At 41.2% G+C, this 24,728-nt stretch overlaps 2 protein-coding genes across 3 annotated transcripts in view; one reads left to right on the top strand and one right to left on the bottom strand.

Annotated features, from left to right (window-relative positions):
* Nucleotides 1-2: 2 nt before the first annotated feature.
* On the bottom strand, nucleotides 3-6,956 carry zgc:153115 (uncharacterized protein LOC768186 homolog). The gene is made up of 2 exons (XM_051398450.1): nucleotides 6,125-6,956; nucleotides 3-4,559 (listed from the first exon to the last, which is right to left on the bottom strand). The coding sequence occupies exons 1-2, from the start codon at nucleotides 6,624-6,626 to the stop codon at nucleotides 4,315-4,317; spliced, it is 747 nt and encodes a 248-aa protein (XP_051254410.1). The 5' UTR covers nucleotides 6,627-6,956; the 3' UTR covers nucleotides 3-4,314.
* Nucleotides 6,957-8,808: 1,852 nt separating this feature from the next.
* Nucleotides 8,809-24,728, top strand: part of LOC127375918 (uncharacterized) — a 33,606-nt gene continuing 17,686 nt past the window's right edge. For both annotated transcript variants that reach the window (XM_051423577.1, XM_051422756.1), the window contains exons 1-41: nucleotides 8,809-8,972; nucleotides 9,146-9,196; nucleotides 9,346-9,512; nucleotides 9,600-9,670; nucleotides 9,933-10,098; nucleotides 10,315-10,452; nucleotides 11,089-11,266; nucleotides 11,369-11,511; nucleotides 11,983-12,086; nucleotides 13,549-13,714; nucleotides 13,922-14,098; nucleotides 14,187-14,339; nucleotides 14,497-14,641; nucleotides 15,204-15,362; nucleotides 15,532-15,650; nucleotides 15,744-15,959; nucleotides 16,874-17,032; nucleotides 17,129-17,313; nucleotides 17,405-17,587; nucleotides 18,042-18,133; nucleotides 18,605-18,774; nucleotides 18,882-19,035; nucleotides 19,115-19,191; nucleotides 19,291-19,471; nucleotides 19,582-19,737; nucleotides 20,003-20,136; nucleotides 20,386-20,544; nucleotides 20,758-20,941; nucleotides 21,039-21,250; nucleotides 21,412-21,600; nucleotides 21,717-21,859; nucleotides 21,946-22,105; nucleotides 22,212-22,295; nucleotides 22,400-22,537; nucleotides 22,747-22,863; nucleotides 22,960-23,052; nucleotides 23,196-23,416; nucleotides 23,500-23,693; nucleotides 23,799-24,053; nucleotides 24,141-24,370; nucleotides 24,514-24,678. In XM_051423577.1, the coding sequence (XP_051279537.1) occupies nucleotides 8,909-8,972; nucleotides 9,146-9,196; nucleotides 9,346-9,512; nucleotides 9,600-9,670; nucleotides 9,933-10,098; nucleotides 10,315-10,452; nucleotides 11,089-11,266; nucleotides 11,369-11,511; nucleotides 11,983-12,086; nucleotides 13,549-13,714; nucleotides 13,922-14,098; nucleotides 14,187-14,339; nucleotides 14,497-14,641; nucleotides 15,204-15,362; nucleotides 15,532-15,650; nucleotides 15,744-15,959; nucleotides 16,874-17,032; nucleotides 17,129-17,313; nucleotides 17,405-17,587; nucleotides 18,042-18,133; nucleotides 18,605-18,774; nucleotides 18,882-19,035; nucleotides 19,115-19,191; nucleotides 19,291-19,471; nucleotides 19,582-19,737; nucleotides 20,003-20,136; nucleotides 20,386-20,544; nucleotides 20,758-20,941; nucleotides 21,039-21,250; nucleotides 21,412-21,600; nucleotides 21,717-21,859; nucleotides 21,946-22,105; nucleotides 22,212-22,295; nucleotides 22,400-22,537; nucleotides 22,747-22,863; nucleotides 22,960-23,052; nucleotides 23,196-23,416; nucleotides 23,500-23,693; nucleotides 23,799-24,053; nucleotides 24,141-24,370; nucleotides 24,514-24,678 (6,252 nt within the window). In that variant the 5' untranslated portion in view covers nucleotides 8,809-8,908. The remainder of the gene's footprint in view (nucleotides 8,973-9,145; nucleotides 9,197-9,345; nucleotides 9,513-9,599; nucleotides 9,671-9,932; nucleotides 10,099-10,314; nucleotides 10,453-11,088; nucleotides 11,267-11,368; nucleotides 11,512-11,982; nucleotides 12,087-13,548; nucleotides 13,715-13,921; nucleotides 14,099-14,186; nucleotides 14,340-14,496; nucleotides 14,642-15,203; nucleotides 15,363-15,531; nucleotides 15,651-15,743; nucleotides 15,960-16,873; nucleotides 17,033-17,128; nucleotides 17,314-17,404; nucleotides 17,588-18,041; nucleotides 18,134-18,604; nucleotides 18,775-18,881; nucleotides 19,036-19,114; nucleotides 19,192-19,290; nucleotides 19,472-19,581; nucleotides 19,738-20,002; nucleotides 20,137-20,385; nucleotides 20,545-20,757; nucleotides 20,942-21,038; nucleotides 21,251-21,411; nucleotides 21,601-21,716; nucleotides 21,860-21,945; nucleotides 22,106-22,211; nucleotides 22,296-22,399; nucleotides 22,538-22,746; nucleotides 22,864-22,959; nucleotides 23,053-23,195; nucleotides 23,417-23,499; nucleotides 23,694-23,798; nucleotides 24,054-24,140; nucleotides 24,371-24,513; nucleotides 24,679-24,728) is intronic.

Raw genomic sequence — 24,728 nt, 5'->3', positions numbered from 1 at the left:
AATCAACTTAAGGATTTTTATTTTTAAAAAAAGCACTGGTATTCTCATGTCAAGCAAACAATGGAACCATTTAATATTAGTACTGTTCCATATCACAAAATGAGTTATGAAAAGAATAATTAAACCACACAAATGATACATTTTTTGGAATAAATTAATCAGCATAACAAAAGAAATAAAACATGCTTGTACTTAGGTGTTGAACAGGAAATATTGAAACTCCAATGCTCAAAATTGAAGACACCTGAGAATATAAATATCAAAACAGCTTGTTGCAGCAATTATTTAGTTCCACAGTTCCTCCTTAACTAAAGCTTTGATAAGAGGATTTTTAAAAATTACATTAATGTAAAAATTAGGCATCAATTTAAAAAACATCAGTTTCTGTACAATGTGCATATCTGAATTAGTGTGGTGACAAGAGAAATTATCGCATCATTATTTTTTTCTCAGCGAGGCAGCGCAGCAAAAATTAAACCCAAAGTGGATAACGCTCGTCTGTCATCAAGCCACATTCAGTGATATGAACAAATAGATTTGGACTGAGCTCTTTCAGTTGTAATCTGCAGTGAAGTGACAGTCTACAGATATTTCCTTTACATTTTAATAACCCTTTTAAGCCTCTGCCCGAGTCTTCCCCTTGTTGGAAACTAAAATCCCTGCTGGGCTTTAATGACAAGGGCTGCAGGATTTATCCAGTAGGTTCATTTGCTACTGTCAATCAACAACAGAAATTCATTGAGGCAAGGAAAAAGAAATTCTGCTGTCACACAGGTAGTAGTGATGTTGCATATAAAGACAAGATAAGGACACGGGTACAAAACAGACCATCTAGCTGATATAAACACATTTCTGAAATCCAAGGCTCAGTGACTTTATAGGAATTTCTGAAAGACAGGTTGGATGGATTTTGTACAGACACCGCAAAAAAAAAGAAGAAAAAATCTGTGAGGTATGTTCTTATTGTGATATTATAGCTTTGAGACCCGAAAAGAGTCTGTGTGAGAAGACACTCGTCTGTAAGGAGAGACAGGAGGGAATATGTCCATTTGAAACGTGTAAAAAAAAACCAAGTATATTGTGTGTGTTCTTGTGATAAACAGTCCATGTGTTCAAGGTTACTGCCAGCAGCAACCAAAAACTGTCAACAGATTGAACCTGTGAAGAAAAAGTGTGTACAAAATTTTTTCAAAGCATTGCATTCACTCCGATGAGTACAGCTCCCATTAAAATGAGATCAACAGTGAAATGGTATATGGAGATGGTTTGACAGATGAATGAGGAAGACATCTTCATCTTTCGCTTTGATTTTAGTGTGGAGGAGACAAAGTCAACAGATCCGGAAACACAAATGAAAAGCGCGTTTTCCGTTAAGAAAAAACAAAAAACAAAACACAAATTCCACAACAAGAGATGGCCTGAATGACTAAGCAAACACACACAGAAAAGAAAACCTAAATAAGAACAGCTACCCAGTTCTTTCATCACGCGTTCTAAAGCACTTGGACAAAAAGGCAGTTTTACAAACCATTGGCTATCAACACACTAGCAAAGTTCCACAGTGCTTGCTTGTAGAAGCCTAGTAACAGTGCAAGCCATTACACTATTCAGCTAAATACACCTGCAAGAAAAAAGTGCCATATTGCATAATGAGTATCTGTAATGACCCCTTAAGAGGGCATTTATACCTATACAATGATCAAACTGTAAACATGGTGCAAAGTAGTTATGACATAGTTTAAGGCTTTCAGATCTTCCTGAAGAAATGTTGTTCTCTGAGATAAAGGAATATGTCCATGAGCTGGACAAACAGTGTGGAAACATAGAAGAAGAAAAAAAAAACAGATTCAAACTCTCTATAATCAGACCTGGACACTGTATGTACTCAAATAGATTTTAAACCTAAATTACTTGAGGTTTGCTTGATTCAGTTAAAGGTTAGTTTAGTTAGTTTTTGAGTGATTATTCCTGTAACACACAAGGATTATTGAACTTTTTGGCATAGAAGAATGTTTAGGAGCCAGTTTTTCTCAAATGTACTGAGCAGGTTCTTAAATACTATCTTTTTTTCCATTTATCACAGTGGACATTTCGACTTGTCAAACACAATGCAACTGACAACATTATTAATGGTTGCATCCTGTTCGTAAGTGCCTGCCCCCTGGTATTGTGCATGCTGGTCCAATGCCACACCTACATAGAATAGAGCCATCATTGACTTTATTAGTTGCACTTGTTCGTTTGCTGCTTTGACAAGTGAAAATGTAAGCCTCATTAAAGGGATTAGCTTTACGGGATGGCAGACTGACCCCCATCCAGGAAAATGGTTCTGTTTAATTTACTTTTAATAGTTTTAATGCCAGTTTTAATTGACATTCAAATAGTTAAAATAGAAATTTTGTTTCAACGCTACATGTGAGACTCTTTATCTGCTGCTGAAACTCAAACCGTGTAAAGAAACACCTGGTACACCTGATCCTGAAATGCTTTCTGCTGTCTGGCACACCCCGATGAGTGTGGTGAATGCTTTTACTTTGAAGCAGGCTGAAAGTCATGTTCAACTTATGTTGTCTTTTTTCCCCCAAAAAAATATTTTGATACCATTGCATACACACTCTTCCCAGTTCTGTCTCTAATAAAAATGTAAATAAAAGCACATACACACCGACACTCTGGGGGAATGCCATCCTATCAAGCGTATACTGTCACCCCTAATATAAGGACTACAATTCATCACATGTATTAATTCTGCTGCTAGTAGCATTACCAGTTTTCTACATTAAAAGCTTAAAGCTTATATACATTTGCATCAGTATTAGACATAATACTACTGTGTATTATGTGTCAGCAATTCATGGATGATAACTGATCTAGACTTAAGGATGGCATGGAAACTGCTCTTCTACAGTGAAGTTTGATCCACTTTCTGGCAAAAAATTCATATTTGATCTATAATTAAATTGAATATAAAAGAAAAAATATTGACAATCACATCAATGGTGGTTACTAAAGCAATAAAAATAAAAGGAATGTGTCACCACTAAAACTTTTATATGGAATCAGCAAAGCTAAAAAAACGAAACTTCTAGTCACTGCCTCGCTACCTAACATCACAATATTGTGCTACTCACGGTAAATAAATGGTACTGAAAAGCACAACAACAATCTACAAATTAACCACAAGAAAACAGAGGAGTTTTGGCTGATGATGAATGTGCAGAATTTTACAGAAAATGTGAAAAAATCCCTGCATTTTGTGAAAGTGTTTCAGTTTGAGATAATGAGGTTATTTTTAGGGTTGGGTTGATTTTTTTAAAATTCAAATCTGCTTAATGATTCCCGTTCTAATCGAATCCTGAGTAAGAAAAGCAAAAACACATTTATTTCCATGAAGTTGAGGCTGCCATGAACATGTACTAAATGACGCCGTGTTTAGTGATTTCTGTGTTGGTTTAAAAAAAGAAAAAAGACAAATATAATTATTCTCTGTTGTGTCCTGTGAAAGTTTAAAGGTTTTACATTTTACTTTCTGAAGCACTAAAGCCCAATAATATTGTCGTATTAGGCAATGTTGCAAATCAACAAGCAGGACAGCTTTATGGCATATTTGAATTTTGCATCAATGTGATGAAGTACCTTGATTTTTCCTGTATTCAATTCAGTGGATTCACCAAAAACAGACATCCCCATCTGGTTATTTGATTTATAAAAAGGTTTCACCGTTTATGGTCACTATGTCATGATACAGGACACCAAAAATGCTGCATTCTTATATACCATTCTGTAGTAAATGCGTTGTCATATTAGACGGACTTTCTTCCCTTGCATGTATTTATTTCTATGCAGTGATTACATTCCACTGCATCATAACTGTCTTTAGCAAAGCGTAGCCACACTTTTGAATGCCAGCTCTGGTCCGTCATATTGTAAACATTATACACGTGATTTGCGACACGTGTAACCGGCAAAGGAAATGAAGTGTGGTAGGTCCAAACTTTGCTTTCAGGAAACGAAAAATGGAATCGAAAAGCACATTTCTTAATGAACCCCCAGTTCTTACAGATTTGGAACATTCTCTATACCCAACCCTAGTTATGTTGAGCAGGTGGATAGTGGTCACATGACTCATCCGTGTGGATGGAGAGATGAGGCTACTTCCCACTCACATCCAGCTGTGTGTGTGTTGGCATGTGTACGTGCGTGTTATGTGCACATTTGAGTATGCTATATCCTAATCAGTGGATCTGATTGTTGCTGGTTAACTTGAAACCACCATGACCCTTCTGTGCTCCTGCCAGGCCAGCCCAAACCATCCTAATGGTGCATGGCTGGGCTGAAAGAGGAGGATATGCCCTTGTTGCGTCCCAACATGGAAGGCTGGAAGTCAGGATGACGGCGGGCGTGCTTGATCAGGTGGTCGCTGCGCATGAAGCGCTTATCGCAGAGTGGGCACAGGAAGCGTTTTTCCCCTGTGTGGGTGCGTGTGTGGCGGGCGAGCTCATCGGAGCGGGCAAACTTCTTCTCACAGTCGGGCCAGGTGCATGGGAAGGGCCTCTCGCCTGCAGCATGGAGGCAGAGAAGAAGACCATTTAACACCATATCATTTACCATTTAAACAAACTGTGTCATTTAGAGTCACACAGGGTTTACAAGCATGCATAGCATTGTTCTGATGACTATCAGTAGTATGTATTTAACATTTGGGAAAGGAGACAGAGATACAACTCCCGTCACCCATTGACATCACTTCTCCATTCTTTAAATTTTTTTTTTTTTTTTTTTAATTTTTTTTTATAATTTTTTTTTTTTTTTTTTTTTTTTTTTTTTTTTTTCCTTTAATAAACTATGTTCTTCCTACATTGATGCAATTTAATTACTGCATTTTATGATATGATGGTTTGTTTAAATATGTTTCTATACAATCATCTGCTTTCAAATTGACAATATTGGGCAGAACAGGTTTTTATTTGCTTACAATTTGTCATAGCAACAAAAACAAAAAAACCCCAATTCGTTTATGAGGTATGGAGTAGACGAACAATATTCCTTCTCTACATCGTTAAATACGTGACAAAACATATCTAGGATTTAGATCCTTCAGATTAGTCTTCCTAAGCTACCACTAGCCTTAATCTCTCCCAGGCAACATGAGTAAAACCTGGATAAGCGAGTAGGATGCTGGGTGCCATTTTCAAGATCACAAAGCCAGGCCACGTTGTTGTTGCACTACTCTTTGTGGGCGTTCCCACCACAGAGCCGTTTCCTGTCCTTAATCCGTTTGCGCCTGCTCAGTGACCCTGAACACACCAATTCCCCTCATTTCGCGAAAAAAAGAAAATCACATGCACATTGCACTAACTCAGTAGTAGAGCTCCGCTGTAGTTCTGATAGGTAGGCGTGTTTCTAGCCACGTCTAGCTCTTGTACATTGTGTCAATACACGGTTGGGGATTTACAAATCGGATTGTGAAGTGATTTCCTCTGCAAACGCACAAAAAGCAACAAATGTGTAGATTATCAGACATATGGGTGGTGCAGCCATTATCGGACGCGCCTCCTTCTTCCACTCTTCAGTTCAACTCAAATAGGCTTTATTGGCGTGGGCAAACGTTTTATCAATAGTTTAACACACTGCACGGAGTAAAGTCGATTTCAACTCGTCAGCAGACGCCTGTATGAGGAGGTGATGTCCAGAGAAAAACTACCCAACAGTTAAAACAGCAAGTGCTGCTGCCATCCACAGGATAGGCTGTGACCGACAATGAACCCGTTGCCCTCGACGTTTAAGGTTTCGTCTTACGTTCATTTCATATGCAAATACAGTCGGAGGAAGACCTTCGTCACCGGTTTTAATGTCCAGCCCAGTTCTTTTGTTAGTTTACTTCTTTGTCGGAGTCTGTGAAGGGGAGTTTTCCTGTCTTTCCCTCTTTGTTTGGCCACGTTATTGTAGCAAGTCGGGGGGTAAATGGGGAATAAAACTGCCACCACCACGCTGCTTTTAGCAAATCCCATAAAGTTGGAAAGAGCTCAGCACTTCCCTTATTTATCTGGTGTAATAGTAATCACAGTATGGGCGTGCATGTCAGCGACACGAGCTCAACTGCTGAATTTTGTTGTCTCCATACCTGTGTGTGTCCGGATGTGTGCCTTCAGGTGGGACGATTTCCCGTAAACTCTGTCGCATCCGTCAAAAGTGCACTGGTGTCGCTTCACCGGGGAGCGCGGGGCCCCCACGCCTCCTCCTCCTCCCCTCAGCTGCTGCTGCTGTCCGGGCACCGGGGTGGCGGAGGGGGTCATGGTAGGGGTGGTCGGGTCGGACAACGTGGTGTAGCCACTCTCTCCACCACACGAGGAGTTGCTGCTCTCCGAGTAGGCCGACATGGGGCGGAACTTACCGTGCAGGTCGGTGAGGATACCGGCCACCGCCATCATGTTCGCCCCCTCCAGCCTCAGCGTCTCCCGCACTTCCCTGTCCTCACTCGACCCATCGGGCTCCCCAGGGAGCAGGCCCACCGTGGCCGGCTGGCTGGCGGGGGCGACCGGGGTGGGTCTGTGCAGGACAGGACCGCTGGATATCGACACCAGACACTCGGCAGCGAAATAATCAGAAGAAGCAGTCAACGACATTGTTATCTGCCTTGTTCTGTTGGCTTTAGAAAAAAAACAAAAAAACAACGAAAAGAATCCGCCAGTAGGGGCTAACGGCAGTCTGATCCCGACCTCGTTTTCATCAAACTCGACGAACCAACCGTTTCCAACTGAGCCTTGTTACCGCCATACAGTGTATCAGTAGTTTGGAAATGGCTCCGTAAATCAGAGAAAAGGCACAATTGAGGATAATAATGTGCTAAAACCGTGCCAAAGCCTCTGGCCCAACGTGTGTGCCTCTCACAGTCTGACGGTTCATTGTGTCTGAGCCTCCGAGAAGCCGGTCAAACCTACGCCCCCTCGTCCTTATTCAGGATGCGTTCACGGCCTGTTTGTTAGAGCAGGGAGTTGGGAGGTGTTTGTGTCGTTATCCTTCTTTAAAGCACTTTTACTTTGTCACTACAATCGATCATCAGTATAATTGCTTTGTATTTTAGCACAGTAAAGCACACATTGTCACAATTAATGTAACAAACTAAGCTGCTAGTACTTCTTCATGACCTGAAAGTTTGGATGAAAGCGGGTTAACGGTTTTTTTTTCCCCGAAGGAGGTTCTGAAATACAATTGTTTTCTGTGTCATGAATGCAGCGTCAGCCAGCAGCACGCAGTGACTGACGTCGCTGCACGGGCGTGGACCGCGGCGGCGGGTGCATCGTGGAAATTAGGTGGCAGCTTGTGTAATGATGGGGGAAGGAGATGGGGATGAAAGGCGTGTTGGCTAAATTGGTTTGAGCTCAGTCGGTCGGAGGCTGAAGAACGTGGCTGAGTGGTGGAGGGCTTTTTATTTCCCGTTTCTGACAAATATAGTTCTACAGGACGGAGAGAGCCCTCCCCAAATCTCCATTTTAACAACTGTTTTTATCCATAAGTCACAGACACTAGATGTCTCTCTTCTTTCATGCTTACTTCTTTCAACTGTAGTTGTTTGTCCTCAGAGCTTTATGAATCAGCTTTTAATAGATTAGAGTCCACACTGGTTGTGCGGCTTATTGATTATAGTCATATTGACACTGTGTGTGTGTGTGTGTATCCTCAGATAATCTCCAAAAAAATCTATTTATTGTAGGACTGCACATTTAATGTTTATATTATAAAAATAGCAATATGGCCAAGTGCAATATCCTTTTTTTTACCCACCCACTGACTCTTAAACCCACCCTACTATATATATATTCTTTACATTATTGCACTTCCGTTGTTTGTTTTTTTGTCTTGCACAAATATCATTTTATGTCACACTGCTAACTTGCAGACTTCTAGGTCAGTTATTTTGCACATTTCTGTGCAGCTCTTTACTAATTTATTTAAGTATCCATCCATGTTGTACATATTTTCTCACTATTTATATTTGTATTTAGTGGCTCCTTTTTAATGTCTCTTTTTTTAATCTTTATTTATATTTGTCTACGCTTGATTGTGATTCTTATGCACCAATGTACCAAGGCAAATTCCTTGTCTGTGAAAATTTACTTGGCAATAAACCTGATTCTGATAAAGGTAAACAGCATTATAATGAAGTACTGTAGTGCTGCAGAGACATCCTGCTTAGCCACAAATCTTCTTCTCTAGAAGAAAGACAACATATTTGTTTGGGACAGACAACAATTGTCACATCAACATGATTGTAGAAGTTTTTTTCTGTGAAAATGAACATGGTGATGCAAAAATGATCATTCCCAATGATAGTTAATCATATCCTAATTGCAGTATCTGTCAAAAATTGCAACATATATACGTATATATATATTTGCCATATTGTGCAGCACTAATTTATTGGTGAGGTAGCATACACACTTATAATTTGTCATTATTACAGGCGTTATTATTGTAGTTCTATACTATCCTGTGTTGTTGTTATGTTGTCCACCCTTTTATAATACACATATTCCTGCAGAGAACCTGTATGTGTCAGATATGGATATTATGCTGCCAGACTGGCAGCCTTCAAACTGTTTAACTTTCCTGCAATAAACTGAATTTTCTCTCCATATGTGGCTCATGTCTCTTATGTCTGTCCAAGTTGGGGGGTGTAAGAAAACTTTTTGAGAGGCCCGGTGTTGTGTCAAGTGATTGGCTCAGTGAATGTTTGTAGCTCCAGCCTGGAAGGTATTTCCTTATTGGTTGCTGTGAGCACTATGGGTCACTGTGGAAGCCCACGTACAAGCGTGGTCATTCAGTGGCTGTGAACACTGCTTGGTTTTCATCTTGCATACATGTGGAGGCTTAGAGGCAGCCAGATCTGCAGTGACTCGCGGTTGCTATGGCTATGTCCTCGTTACTGCTCAATTGTCTGCATGTTACACTAATTTTTCTCCTGATACATGGTGAGTTTTATGGCTTTTTGTTCTGAGCTGTATTTATTTGTGGTGTGTCACTGACTTGGCTAAGAGTCAAGATGATGCCTTTCAGTGTTAAGTATGGAGGTTTGGCTTTCTTTAAGAAAAGTTGAAAAAAGTTTTTGTCATATCTGATATTTTTGACCCGATTTTTTATGCAGTAGGTGATTGCTTTCAGACGGAAACAAATCTCTGTGATTCAAGTTGTGCTGGTAAGAATACAGTTTGTTGCTTATATTGAATATAATTATAAATACTTAAATAATGAGACTTTTTTTTAGAGAAGAATATTTGTAGAACAACATTTCTGTTTCAGTGAAACAAACCCTTTTCTTATGTATCTTATGGTTCATGTCCGTAGGGTTTTCTACATCTGACTTGTCCTATCAGAGAGGGGTGAGGTATACTTACAGGTATAGCACAACAGTTACCACAACCCTTCATGGCTCCAATGCTGGCAGGAATGGACTGGCTTTGGACTGTGTGGTTGATATTGATGTGGTTTCCAAGTGTCACCTAATGATGCAGGTCAGCTTTAATACAAGTGTTTGTGAAAAAAGCTTCTATAAAGTATTGCAAAGAGTAAATGATTTATACACATGCTCTGTTCAACAGATTAGGAATCCACAGATAAAGCGTCTTTCCCCTCAGAAGGAACATTCTGTGCAGCGCTTAAAGAGCTTGAGGTAACATACAGTAGATTTCATACAATTTGGTGTGTTTTATAAAGTATAGTGAATGAATGAATTGCCTTATTATCCCTTCATCTGCTCATATATTTTGTATTCATACATGTGGATCTATCTGGTCTCTCGGTCTACAGCATTCTCCGTGTAAATCCGGATCATTTTGGAATGCTACAACTGTTTTTCCTACGAATGTGATACTCTGTTCAGATGTCTGTGTTCTCGGGTCTCGGGGGGCTCATCTGGTGTTTTTGTTTCCCAGGGAGTCACTGGAGAGAACGCGCCTCAAGTTCTCCCTCCAGGGGGGAAAGGTCACGGCCCTCTGTTTCCAGGAGGGGGAGCAGGTGTGGGCCCTCAACATTAAAAGGGCTCTACTGAGCATGCTCCAGACGTCCCGCACGGCCTCCAAACAGGGATTAGAAAAGGAGGTGAGGGTTGATGAGGGCTGTGTAATACATGCCCAGTTTGCAAGGTGTGTAGATACAGCAGTCCCTCAGTCTTTATGAAGAATTCAAGACAAGTGCGACTTCTCATAGTCTGAAAAATACCACCTCTACTCCCGCTACAAACACTAACTGAATCACCTTGCCATAATATATTGCTTTGGGTAATTATCTGACTTTTCTTTAATGCCTCTTTCTCAGACGGATGTATATGGGACGTGCACCAGCAGGTATGAGAGGAAAGGACCTGTACTGCTGAAGAGCAGGGATCTCAAACAGTGCCAACAGTCCAGGCTCGCAAACTTCTGGCCACATTCAGTATCTTTAACTGAAGATACAGTGAGTTTATACCTCCCTTTTTCTTTAAAATGTTTAAAATGTAAGGAAATGTGGCTACCACTGAGGACACTTGCTTTTTCTATGGATTTTGGGTGTTTTTTCTGGGAATTTGGGGGGTGTAGTGCATGGGGGAAGTTTACATATACGATTAAGTACATACACATGGTGGTTATGTTATTGGCTAATTTCCATGTTTTGAAATAAGACTACTTTTAGGTCAGATATATGTATAAATGATTCAACACTCCAACTGAATTGTAGAAGTTTGAAGCCATCATCCATCAACCATCATTTTGCTTAATAAATAGAACAATCCAAGAAATTAAATACAAAATGGGCATGTTGGGTTGTATTGTTAGAGCATGACCTCAATACTTCTAAAATCCTAGCTATGGCCCCTGTGGTACTTCACACTTCTAGATTCATTTCTTCTACTCTCTGGTATCTGAGTTCAAGAAAAGTGGAAGTAGAAAATGGGCGATGACGCGGTTTGCCACTTGAGATTTCCGCACCACTGAATAAGAGGAGTTCCTTTTTAGACCACTATAATCAGTATTGGCTACATCAGCACTTTGGTTCAGTTGCATTTGATACATGAATATGTGATAGGAGGTTTGTTTCTTGTCTTTCTGCTAGTCTGTGCAGTCAGAGCTGCACTGTGTTCAGAGGCATGGATCTACAGTGATGCAAGAGGTCAACTGTACAGAAGCCGTTTCCATGGCCACATGGTCCAAGACTGCAGGGCTGGTGAAGACCCAAACACTATCTACCCTGCTCCTGCTCAGAGCCCAGCCAGGGACTCCTTCAGGCGCTGGTCAGGAGTAGTATTAACACTTAACTCTGCAGTTAGTTACCCGTAGCAACTATACTGTTTTGCAGACATAGACCCTGACACCTGTTCTCAATGCTCGTGCAGAGTCCTTAGGCATTGGTGTGCTAACTGACCTGCAGTTTGAGGACGATGAGTCTTCAAGGCCAGGAAAATCCAGAGCGTCAACGCCTCAGCAAGCCAGTCAAACTGTCAGGATGTTATGTAGCCTCACCTCAGACCCACAACAGGTAGGCCTCAACAGGTTCCAGTCAGCTTTTAACTGTATTTATCTGCAAAAAACACTTATTGTATGCTTCAGTTTACCCGCCTCACATTTCAGGTGTTGCAGTCCTTTTCAGGAACGATTATGAATCACTTTTAAGTAGTCTGTACCTTCCAAGTCGTGGCTTGATTTCCCCTGAGTTTTTGCTCTGTATGAGCCATTTTAATGTCTCACATACGCAGGAGGTCAGTCAAAACTAATCTGGCAACCTTCATCATGGTCTGTTTACATGGGAGGTGTTTAAAAGAGGCTGTCAGACCCAGACCCTGACGAACTCTGTGATATAATTACTGTGTAGGGATCAGGTGATTGATGGGATGAAAAGGTCTGTAGGAGGCAATTGGTTCTGCTTGAGGAGTAGTTTTGGAAAACTGGAGAGTACATTTGTTTTACGATACCCACAATGACCATGGGTTTGGATTTGATCTGCTCCTAGGTATCACAAGAGTTCCTTCAACTGGCTTTCCAGCTGAGAGATCTGACTCTCCCTCAACTCAAGACACTTTGGCAAGAAGCGTCTTTCAAGTGCCGCAATGACTGGTCAGTATTTCCTCAAGGAGTGTCTTTTCAGTTCCACATCTTTGTCTCCATGTGATTGTTTAAGTTGCACATTTCAACACTAATGCATTATAGCTAATAACATATCTTGTGCTTTGTGCGACCAGTAATTAGATTTGAGCTGAAAGGACTCTTGTTTATGAGTTATAATAAGAAAAATACACAGCCTCTGGCAGAGTCTGTGTGGGACAGTAGCCAATTTAATCAGAAACTACTCTGAGACACAACATGCCAGAGCAGGACAGGATCCCCTCCTTAGTCCTTAGTCCTGGTTCACCACAGAATATAGCAAATACACCTTTATCCTAGTGGACAGATGTAACTAATAACTTTATTAACAATTGCCTTATTCCAGTTAAGTGCTTGTACATTCTGGTTAATTGCATGGTGCGCAACTAAATGGGACGATGACAGCATTAAAGAAGTAGTACAATATTTTGAGTAGACTGATAACCACTGTCATGCCTGAATGCTGAATATGAAGCTATAGCTATAGCAGTTAGTTAGCGTAGCATGTGAAACAAAAACAGAGAAACAGCTAGCCTGGCTCTGTCCACACCTCACAGCACCTCTGAAGCTCATTAATTGCTGTTATTTCTTTTTTGCTAAGCAGTCTTTGTGGTACATCAAATCTAGTGGAAAATACAAGTGGAGGGAAAATGGCTTTCCACAGTAATCTAAAGACTTTGTGTTATAAATTGCAACAGAAACAAACAGGTCCATAACCGCCTATAAAACCACAATGTCTAATTTGTACCGATTAAACAAATTAAACAAAGCTTTAACATGTTATTTAGTGAGCTTATATCTTTGAGATTTTATTACCTTTGGCCAGAGCCAGGCTATCAATTTCACCCTATTTCCAGTCTTTATGTTGAGCCAAGCTAACCGGCTGCTGGCTGTAACTTCACCATACAGATATGGGCATAGATCTTCTCATTCAATGGAACACACTTCCAACAGAGCTGATTAAATGTGCGGATTTTAAATCATTTTCATGTCACACAAAACGTTGGATGCTGTCACAGCAAACTTGTAGACATTTGTGAGTGTGTGTGTGTGTGTGTGTGTGTGTGTGTGTGTGTGTGAATTTGATTTGGGGGGGGCATATTTATTTATAAAAGTTGGCGGGAGGGGGGAAAATTGTTTTAATGATCTGGGAATGTGTGTATTCATAACTTTGTAATTGAAATTTTGCAGAACTGTGAATTTAGTTACTGTTTTTAATTTATTGTATGTTCCATCTACCTGCCCAGGGACTACGGGTGGAAAATAGCAACTTGCTAAAACCCGGTGCAATGCATCTCTCCTTGTTATATACAGGGTTAATGTTTTTATTGTGCACTGTCCCTGTTCAAATAAAAAAATAAAATAAATAAAAAATATTCTTGGGAAGGAAGTGAATAATCAGGTCGATACTGATGTTGAATAACTGTTTGAACAGGCAGCCTTTGTTGGATGCATTACCAGCCTGTGGATCTGAAAACTGCATCATACTACTGACTGACCTAATGAGGACCAAAGAGCTGGAGAAGGAGCAGGCTCACGCTTTTCTCACCACCATAGCCCTCATCCCACAGCCATCGCCACAAATCATCAACTCCATTAATGTAGGAACCTCTGGCCCGCTCGTAACGCTACTTTCTGTATTCACTTGTGAGCTATATAAGTCAAATTAATGTCAGCATAGATATCATATAGAAATGTGTAAGATAAGTGGCTCCAGTACACATCCTCATCATTACTTATAATTTTTTGTCTAAGAAACAATAGGCCTGGAGACTCAGCACATACTGTGTCTCTGCTGTCTGTGTTAGGTCTTACTGGAGGTCCCAGAGATGCGGTCCAAGGCACTGTTAGCTGGATCATCTTTGGTCTATCAGTTGTGCCAATGGTCCTCCTGCAGTGAACTTCCTCAGATACAGACCTTCATACAGACTCTTGAGGAAACCCTGAAGGAGGGTTTTGAAGGCGAACCGTCCACTGAAGTTAAGGTGCTTTCGGATATACATTAGGTGATGATGTTTTGAAACAATTTTACATGAACAATGCCTAATATGCACATAATTTGTTGCCTTACAGCTTCTTCATGCACTGAAATCCGTGGGAAACACTGGTCTGTCTGCTCCAACCTTCGTTCCTCTGCTAAACCGCTTCATGCTCGGACACTCAACTGCTCTGGAGCTGAGAGTTGCTGCCATTCAAGCCTTCAGACGCTTTCCCTGCTCAGCTGATGTGAGTTGATTCTGAAACTAATACCTAATCTAGTCTTTATATCACAGAAGATAACGTCCATAATGACATGGTAATTGATTCATGATGAGTTGAGGTGGAGGTGAAGAGGTGAGTGGTAGTCTAACATCAGTGACTGACAGCCGTTTCCTTCCTTCAGAGATCTGTGCTGTTGCAGCTGTACCGCTCCTCCCAGGAGGATCCTGAGGTCAGAATCGCTGCATACCAGCAGCTCATGCGTTGCCCTGATCCGGACATGTTTGAAGTGGTGAAGAAGACGCTGAGGAACGAGACCTCCAGCCAAGGTCTGATTGAAACCTCTGTGGTTTGTAGAGGAGATACTCAAGTCAAAATGGTTTCTCCCTTAATTTTTGCAGATGACATAACATTGTTTTTTTCACACTCAAGTCATTGACGAAACACGTTAACTCTGGTTTATCTGCTTATGTGAAATAGTTAAACAGCAACAAAATATAACAAAAATATCTAAATTCATCAAATAAACTCAAACTCAGTGGCAACTAAACAATACTCCAGTAGGCAGACAGAAGGACGTAAAGACTTCATGAGGTTACCTTTAAGTACCATATTCTTGTCAACAAGCTAATGCCGCCAACTGGCATCCAACCTAATATGACCCACCTTCGTCGCAGTGTTTGTAATTTAGATTTAGTTATGTAAGAGCTCCATTATTTGGCATATCTCCTTCTGATTGATAGCGTTAAATTGGTTGATGAAGTTTCTTGAGTTATTGATAGTGATTATTAATACAGATTGTCTCATGGTTTCATACCATAAATGTAATGAATGGTAAAGGAGAAAAAGGTAAAGACATCTTGTTCATCTCCTTGTTCTCTTCTTCTCTAGTGGGCTCTTATGTGTGGAGTCACCTGACTAATGTCCTGAGGAGCGAGGACCCCATGAAGCAGGCCCTAATGGAGTCACTGCCTGATGATATTATCAGCAGAGACTTTGAAGCTGAGTTTCTGAAATACTCCTCCTATTCCGACTACACTGTTTCATCAGGTAACAATGGCTTTACTTCAGCTTCAGATTAAGTGAAAAAACAATCAGGATTAATGTCAGAAATGTCCATGATTACTAAATAGTATTACTAATACTGTTAATTAATAATTAAATAAAAAGCAATGATGCATTTAAAGGAAATTACTTTTCTGCTTTTTGTTTGTTTCAGGCATGGGAATTACAAATGTGGAAACATCTTTGGTTTTCTCTCCTAAATCATTTCTACCAAGATATGCCACTGCCAACCTGACAGTATATTTTCATGGCAGAGCACACAACCTTCTGGAAGTGAGTTTGATATCCATTTAATTTTTATTCATAAAAGTGTATTTAAGTCTTACAAAATGATCTTGAATCCATGCCTTTTGTGTCCCGGCTAAGGTGGACCTACACGTTGAAAATGCTGAACCACTTTTGAAGAACATTTTCGGTCACCAGAGCCATGACTCTGATGGAGGGTCTGTGGCTCAAAGTCGCAAACATGTGCAGTCCAAAGAGGCCAGGAGGACAAGAAGAAAACCAGATGATGGCCATAGAGGAGAAAAAGAAAAGTGTTTATCAAGCACAAGCAGTTATCTGGACCAGGCCAGGGCAATGGTGAGGTCACTGTAATTGTTAGGACAGTCATCTCTACCGGGCTGGAGTCTGAGGGACGCAGTTAGACCAGACAAAGACCGGTATTGTTGTACAACCGGTGGACTAGTAGCCCTTTATATTGCATTTCAGATCTTAGACTTTTGGTCAATACAAATATCTTGATTAAGTGCATTTGTAAAACATCAATATAGTAAAAATTATTTTCACTATTGATTAATGTACCTATTATTTTCTCAATTAATTGACTAACTGACCTATAAAAGATCAGAAAATAGCACCAAAAAAAATGCCATTCACGATTTCCCCAAACCTAAACTGATGTCTGAAGTCCAAAAACCCATTCAGTTGAAAAGACAAGGAAAATCTACAAATTGTTTCAGCTCTAACCTTGATAACCAGCATTTTAAGCAACAAACAATTTCTGAGATAAATTAAGAGAAATAATAAGATTTACAATACAAGGTAAAGAACATTTGTATTATGTGTTTATATTTTACTTTTAGTACTGTGAAAATGTTGTGGATGGATTAATGTTGGAGAATGTACAGTATAATTTCCTAACAAAATATAACTGGAATTTTATACAATAATTGACAGATAAGGATAACAAAAGAGGATGATAAGTAAGGGGAAACATTTAGGATTGTTTAGCACATGTAAGTAGTAATTTCAGAGGCTGTTAAATATTTATAAATGCTTCGGTACATTTACAGTTCACTAATCACTCAGAAACATGTATGTAAATAAATATAAATACTTTTAAAAGAGACATATATCTGAAAATAGAAAATTAAACCTAATCATCAAGTAAAAAAGGCTTTTTTACAGCTAAAGATTTCTGTCCATGGAAAAAGAATTGAGGGAAGGTAATTTAATTTAGTGATAATCGCATGTTTTTGCTTTGTCTTTCCAAGTTGTTTGGTAGGAGGCGAACAGAGGATAACAGGCCCAAGTGTTGGGTTGGTGTGAAGGTGTTTGGCAATGAGCTCAGTGTGTTTACATGTGAAGATCTCTACAGTCAAATCGACCAGCTGTCGCTGAGCGTGGCGGGCCTGGCTGTCAAACTGCTCAAGGTACTCTGGAGATAAATTGTTCTCCCGGTCACTTACTTTGTCTACTCTTGTCTTCATACTTGCTCCTGTTTTCAATCTTTCCTCTTTGTCCACCAGGGTCACGAGGTTGAGCTAAACCACAGGGCTGTGCTGATGACAGAGGAGCTGGTTTTACCGTCTCTGTCTGGTTTGCCTGTCAAACTGGGCATCAACATGACCTCCCTCCTTTCGCTGCGCCTGAAAGGCAACATTAACTACAGGGATACTTCTCACTTCTCCCTGACTGGATACATCAAACCCAAGTACTATTGCCACATCAAACAGTGGGCTACAACTTTGACATTTGGTCACAAACTGTGCCCAGTAGAGTGTAACTGGTGTCTTTGTTCTCAGTGCCTATGTTGGGCTATCTGCCAGAATGGGGGTTGACGGTGCTTTGGGGCAGGCTGCAGTGGACTGGGTCTCTGAGCTAAGGAGCTCCAGCAGTCTGGATGGCAGTGTTCAGCTGCAGGAGGGGCGGGATCTCAGGGTCACACTTAACACACCGGAGGACGTCATGGACATCATCTCTGTCAGGTAAGTATCAGGATTTAAATTATTAAACCATCTCCAAACATCCCTCAAAAAATAATCTGTATTGGTGGAGGTGTGTGTTTAGAAATTCAAAATCCTCTACTTATTAAGGATGGTTTTAAAGCGGTGATGGCTGAGGGTTTAAATGTATTATGTGGGCGTAAAACTATATAACAAAAGGTTGGACAGAGGTGTTTTTGGACATTTTAGCCTCTCTTTTAGCCACTACTGATATGATTTTAATTAAATAATTATTTGCAGATTTTTGCACAAGCTTTGACAATTATTGTTTCTACATTTTTAAAATAATGTTTAGCAAGTTGCACTATCTTGGAATTACAATAAGTGACAATATACATAAACTAAACATAGTGTCTGTTAGTTTGTGTTAATAATGTTGTGGTTTTAAAAAGTGTTTTGAATAATGTTTTGTGTGTGTAATTTTTTTGTTCACCAGCTCTAGAGTGTTTCAGCTCAGTGGAGACCACAGAGAGGAGATAAAGGGCCCAAAGAGTCGAGTCCAGAAGACCACCTGCACACCAAAGACGTGTAAGTCCTCATACATTGTGTGCAGTTGTTGGACAGTTTGTTGTAGATTGAGATCTAAAAAAAACTTTTAAAAAATACTACAGCATGTTGCCTTTTTACAGCTTGTGCGCTCATATTTATTTTCAGTTTGTGCTATTTATCTAATTATACTGTTGTGTGTGTGTTGTATACTGTATGTGTTCTGCTGCATTGTTATTATGAGCTGATACTGGCTGTCAGTATTTTAAGCCCACTATTGGCCATCATTTGTCCATATTTGGCCAACGTGAAACTATTTCTATTGTACCTTTTTGTGTGTGAGTGTAATAGTTGGATTTTAAGAGTGATTAAGACAGTTGTTCTGTTTTATTCTCTGATCTGGCATAAAACCACATAATTTGCATCAAAAGATTTGCTCAAAGAGTCAAATCCAGCTGTAATTGTTTGACTTTCTGCGATGGTCACATTATAATGATCTCTACTTCCTCACAGGGTCCAAGATGGTCGGCTGGCAGCTGTGCTCCAATGCCTCTTATCCATTACCTGCTGCAGGTATTTCACTTCCCCCTCCAGGACCAGCCCACCTCTCCCTCAGGCTGCTGAAGCTGGACAGAGGCCTCCAATACTACCTGCTGGAGGCTGCCTACTCACTGCTCGCTCAGGTGCACAAAGATCTAGAGAGCAATACAAAAATCTGGTTAAACCTCTGAGAGGATTCTGCCTTTGCTCTGAGTATTTCCCCATGTGAAATGCCTATTATATGTTTCAGAGAGACACGTGGTTCCCCAGCGAGGCCTCCATCCACCTCCTCCTGGCCACACCTCAGTCTTCCATCCCTAGGGACATGTCTCTGGATCTGTCCTTTAACCCTCACAGACTGCTGCTGAGGATCACCCATCCTCTGAAAACCATCCACATACAAGGTCGGTCACAGAGGAACACCATAACGAAAGAACCCTACTTATGTTCGTGTTAAATGCTGAAAGTGTGTTGTTTCCTCAGGGCAACTTGAACAAGAGAGGAATATAAAGTCAGGAAAGCTGGAGCTGTTGATTGATGGTGTTCACTATTATATCAAGGTGAGATTTAAGATTATCTGTGACGTGATTTTCTTTTGGATAGATTTCATCTTAAAATGATTCAGTCATAAAAGATGTTAATAAGTTTGTAATCTTTAGGGTTTGGTCGACACTCAGACCTTGGTGTCAGAGCAGAGAATGCGCTATCACCTTGAAGCCAAAATGGCAGCCAATGGACATCCCATGATCCTCTCTGCTAATGTTACTCGTGGACGGGGCGGGAAGACCATCTTCTCTGCCACTGTGAAGAATGTGTTCAGAGAAACTGCATCGCTGTCAGGTATCCAACCAACACAACCAGATTATGTGCATTTATTATATTACATTAGTTTTATAATGCTTAGTTTTATATCCAACACAATGTGCTGCATTCATCATTACCTACATTAGTGGCCCTGGAGCGCAGGCGCGATGGCAGCAGCAGGCAGTACTCTGTGGAGGCAGAGCTCCTGTTTCCGGGAGTGGTCGGCACCAGGATGCTGGGACTGCTGGAGCAGAAGGGCTCACTGTGGAGCTCCGCGCTCAGGCTCAAATATGGTCTGGGAGGTGAGTGAGTGAAAACATAAGGTGTAAAGTTTCACTGTCATGTGCAACTCACTGTGATACAATTTGTCGTCTTTCTTGTTCCTTTGGTGTTATGTTTCTTGGTATGAAACATAGAAAGTGTAGTTTAATCAAGTCACATGACATGAATTTCACTATGCAGCTCCAATTGCTGAACTGCTTCTGTTTACACTTCCCATCAAGTGTCTCGTCTTTAGGGAGAATGTGTAAATATTTCACCAACATTAGTTTCTTCTGACCTATTCAGGTGATGCCCGGCACCTGCGTCAGGAGTGCTACACATCTCAGAGACTAAGGAGTGAGACAGATTCTAACCTCACATACATCATGAGAGCAGACCATGAATTCTACTGCTCCAACACCACTCCTATCAACCACAAGGTAACTGGAGACATGAACCCACAGGGTGACGCACACAGTTGTTTACATTTACACAAGCTGTTAATATGAATCTTAATCTGACACTTATTAGATTCAGTTGTTTGGTTCTGTTATAAATGCATGCTTATGCTGCTGATTTACAGCTTTTAAGATTCATTTCTTCCTAATTTGGTGAACCAAGTAACTGAACAGCAGAGGTTCTTTCTGTGATAAAGAGCTCTGTGGTTTCTCTTTTCTGTGTGTTTGCAGATCCACCTGAGGCACGAAGAAAGCCCCCGCCACATTAAATCAGCCCTGGACATGAGCTATGGCAAACACTGGGATGAGATCAACAACAAACGCACACTTCTTCTGAGCCAGTCCTTCAAAAACCAATCCACACAAAATCACACAAGCTACACACTGGAGGTAAACACACCTGCATCTGTGATGGTCTCTTTGGCTCTAATTACTTCTGTTATTCTGTTAGAATGAAGATGCTTTTTATTCCAAACCAACACAGAGACATTTATAAATGGACTGCCTGTAGTTAGATCATTCTTGTATTTAGATTTTTTTAAGCATTCAGTGCCTTTTCGTTGTCAAAACTAAAATAAAATATTCCCTCTCATGTTCTTTCAGTTCAGTCTCCAGGTGCCAGAGAAGAATTTAAACTACAGGACTCAGCTTCTTCATTCTCACATGAGACAGCTTGGGTCTGAGAGCAGCACTCACCTCAAAATCCACTACAACAACCTGATGCCACTGATGGCTGGATTACACTGGAAAAGCCCTCCTAAAGATGCCCTGCAGAAAAAATGGGAAGGTAAAACAACTTTTAATGCCCAATACTAAGTTCTCACTGGAGTCTTTACCTGCAGTAAAGGACTGGTCAGCATTGTGTCTCTCTTGTTATCCTCCAGGCACATTTAACATGGACACACCGTGGCTGTACATCTACACTGCCCACAAATTAAACCAGCACCAGCGCCACACACTTCAGCTCAACTCAGAGCTGACAGCCAGCAAGTGGCTGACCATCCATAACCTCCTCCTGGAGGGTTTCTACAGAGACAGGGGCAGGGAGAAGGAAGCCCGTCTGGAGCTCTATACTCCAGCTGGCACCTACATCCAAGTAAGGAGAGGAGAGGCTGCTCCACTGGAGCATCCAAAGTGTCAGTTTTTTAGTATTTGGTCTGCAAAATCATAGAATTAATGATTATCAAGAAAATAATGAAGAACTAGGAAATTGTACTACAACATTTTTACATTTACAACTCCTCTGTCCCTCCCCAGGCAGGAGGGTGGAGCGTGGTGGGGAAGCGAAATGTGAAGGCCTCCGCCTCCTTAAGCTCCTTGTGGACTCCACCTTTCAGAGGAGACGTCTCTCTGGAGGCCTCTAAACTCAGACACACCCTGCAGATGGCCTCCACCTATGGCAAGCATAACGTCAGCCTCGCTGCTGTCCTGAACATTGTGGATAAGGTGGGTGGCGACACCCAGGGATTATGTAGCTTTTAACACATTATAGAATTGAATTGTCATTTTGAGTTGTTTTTCTGATTTCTAATAATCTCTGACTATATACTAACTTCTTTAAGAATTTGAAAAAGAGGGAAGTGATACTAAAGATGACCTTCGCAAAGCCGAAGAGTCCGTCCACAGAACTGGAGTTTGAGGGAGTCGTAGAGGAGCTGAGGAGGGACAAGAAGATGTATCAGAAAACAGCAATGCTCCAGCTCAGGTCTGTGTATTAATATGATTGACTTATAAGGAATCTGTTAATGTATTATTGGATGGTTACTTTAATAGCAACACCATATTGCACAGACAACCCTTCCAAACCTTTCCTCAGTCTCTCCTCCTGCGGGAGACTTTCACCGTCGATCTCCTCAAAGGCCTCTACATCCTTGAGTCAAAAGCTGGTTTCCACAGCAACAGAGAGGTCATCCACACCCTCACCCTCGGCTACCAACCGCCAAGCCCTTTTGTAAGTTTAGTGCAGGTTAAATTATTATAATACTTAAACAGAAAATTAGGCAGTGTTTATTACTGTATTTGGGAGGTTTTATTTGTGTGTCTTTCCTGATTTTTAGGTTTGTTCTGCACTGATCCATCCTTTCAGCTCTGACACTGTGCCGTCAGACTCAGAAATCTGTGTGACCATAACCAGCAACCAGGTAAACTGCCAGCCTCCAAAACTCAAGAAGCTTAAAACGCTAATTTCACTTGAAGTTATGTGTATATAAGTATATGTAGGTATATATGGCACACTCCTTTTCAGACGCAGAAAGACATACAAGGGAAGTTACGTGTCAGTAGCAAGGAGAGACTGACCTTTTTCGGACAAGTTCAGTTGAACCCTTTGCAATCGAGTCACCAAGCAATAAAAGTTAGAGCCAACTTCACCCATCAGCTCGAGGTAAACCAGCCTTTCTACTCAGGACAACACCATTATAAATAAAGTAAAGTTGCCAACTGGTTGAATATTTCCACACTGATTTGTATGATGTATAGTGTTTGCAGTCAGCAGTGTGATAAATGATGCAAGTCTACCTCTAACAGCGTATAGTGTAGTTTACAGTAGAAAAGGCCAAACATGTGACCAGTTCACTGTTATTACTGTTACAGCTGCAGCTCCCCTCCTCCGCCATAGTGGAGGGAAATGTATACTGGAACCCGAAAAACAACACTGACTTTGATTATCAGGCCAGAGGGAAACTGAGAGTCGAGCGCCAGGAGTGCCAAGTGAGTTAAACCAACTCAGCATTTTAATTATTGCTTGATTAATCAGCAGGATCTCTGATGAATTTGTGGTGCCAAGAGGTTTTTTTTCCTTTTCAGCTTTCTGTGCAGCTCAATGGAACGTCAGGCAGAGTCAATCTTTATTCCTCTCTCAGCCATCCGTTCAAATCAAAGATTCCCAAAACGTTAGAGGTGTGCTGCTTCTGTGTTTTGTCAAATTATTTCAATCAGTGGTCCCAAAATAGAATAGATTTTGTAAAATGGCACAAATAATAGAGTTCTTTGTCTTTTAGCATCTGAGCTATCTTATCATTTTTCTGATTTGTCATGTTAAGGTGAAGGCCACTGCAGACATTTCTACAGTGGCTGGCAGAAGAAGTAGCTCAGTTCATGTGAGGGCTGATGGGAAGGACAGGGTGAAGGTGGATGCCCAGATGTCCCACTCCCTCCAGAGGGAAGACAGATCTGTGGGACTGAGGGTGAACATATCCCAGAGCCTGCTGCCTTCTGCCACTGAGCTGCATGTAAACATGGCTGCCAACATGTCCTCAGACAGGTGTGTACATCCACCTGTATTTTAACACATATGGCTGAGAGGTATCAGATATACAGTGACAATCACCTCCTGTCTCCATCCAGTGTGTCTCTACATGGCTCCTATACACAGGGGCATGAGGCTTTGCTTGCCCAGGTCAAAGGTTCTCTAAAAAACACCCGGGGTCTCCAGCTGGCTATGTCCGGGGACCTGAGGCACTCAATGGCCAACCTTGCTATTTTGCCTCCAGTCCTGGGGTTGGATGGGACGCTGGGACAGTCTGACACACTCATTGAAGGTATAGGTTCCTTTGAAAATACTAATTATAGTAATTTAATGTTACATGTTGGCGCATTTGGACATCCAGAGTACTGGGAATCATTTTTACTTAATGTAATTGTAGGACAGGTGAGAGTCAGAGTGATGGAGACCTTGTACAGTGTGGAGCTGAGGCATCAGGAGGATCCTGGAGATTCTTCAATCAGAGAAGATGAAGAAGGCAGGATGGGAAATAAATTCAGTGTGGCTCGTGATTGGCTGTGTGTTTGGTTGGGGAAGGAGCATTTGTGTGTGAATGTGAGCCGCCGACTCGGGGATCAAGGGACGGGTGAGGTCTACACCAGACTATCTCACTGCTTCCACCTGCTCAATGCCACAGGTAATCATTACTTTATACATTACATAATTTTATGTTATACATTATAATCTCTCCTGGTCTCTCAGTCTCTTTGTGTTCTGGATGCAGGTGTACCTGTCAACAGTAGTGCTCAGGTGAGTTGGGCCCAGGATGGTGGTCGACTGTCAGTCCTGGTGGACCTGCTGGCGGGACCCGAGAATCTAAAAGCTGAATTTAATGGGGGCAAGACAGACCAGGTTATCCCACGGTGGGAGTACTTCTCCAGGCTGCAGCATCAAGTCAAAGCCCTGCTGAAAAGAGGCTTATCAAGCTCCATACAAGCCAAAGCACATTACCAGGTGCAGGACTATCATCTATTTTTCTATCTCTAGCAAGTTCATATTTTAATTGAGGACATAAATTGCATCAGTGTATTGTATATATGCACAGGCCTATTTGCTTTTCCTGTATTTTTTTATGTGGTTTGTCTTCCCACTTTTAGTTAGAAACAGAAGGACTGGACACAGGCTTGACCCTTCACATGGAAGATGAGCGAATGGTTGACATTGTTTTTAGCATTGGATCAAAAAACAGCACAGCTATATTGGCAGTGTCTCTATGGCAACAGATGAAGCTGCTGCAAGGACTGATACCCACCTCTTTACAGGTACAGGTATCTTCTATAATTTACGTTCATTTGCAAATTTATGCCTATGA

The sequence above is a fragment of the Dicentrarchus labrax genome, unplaced genomic scaffold (genome assembly GCF_905237075.1).
Source record: "Dicentrarchus labrax unplaced genomic scaffold, dlabrax2021, whole genome shotgun sequence".
Lineage (NCBI taxonomy): Eukaryota > Metazoa > Chordata > Actinopteri > Moronidae > Dicentrarchus > Dicentrarchus labrax.
This window is presented reverse-complemented; position numbering and strand designations above follow the sequence as displayed.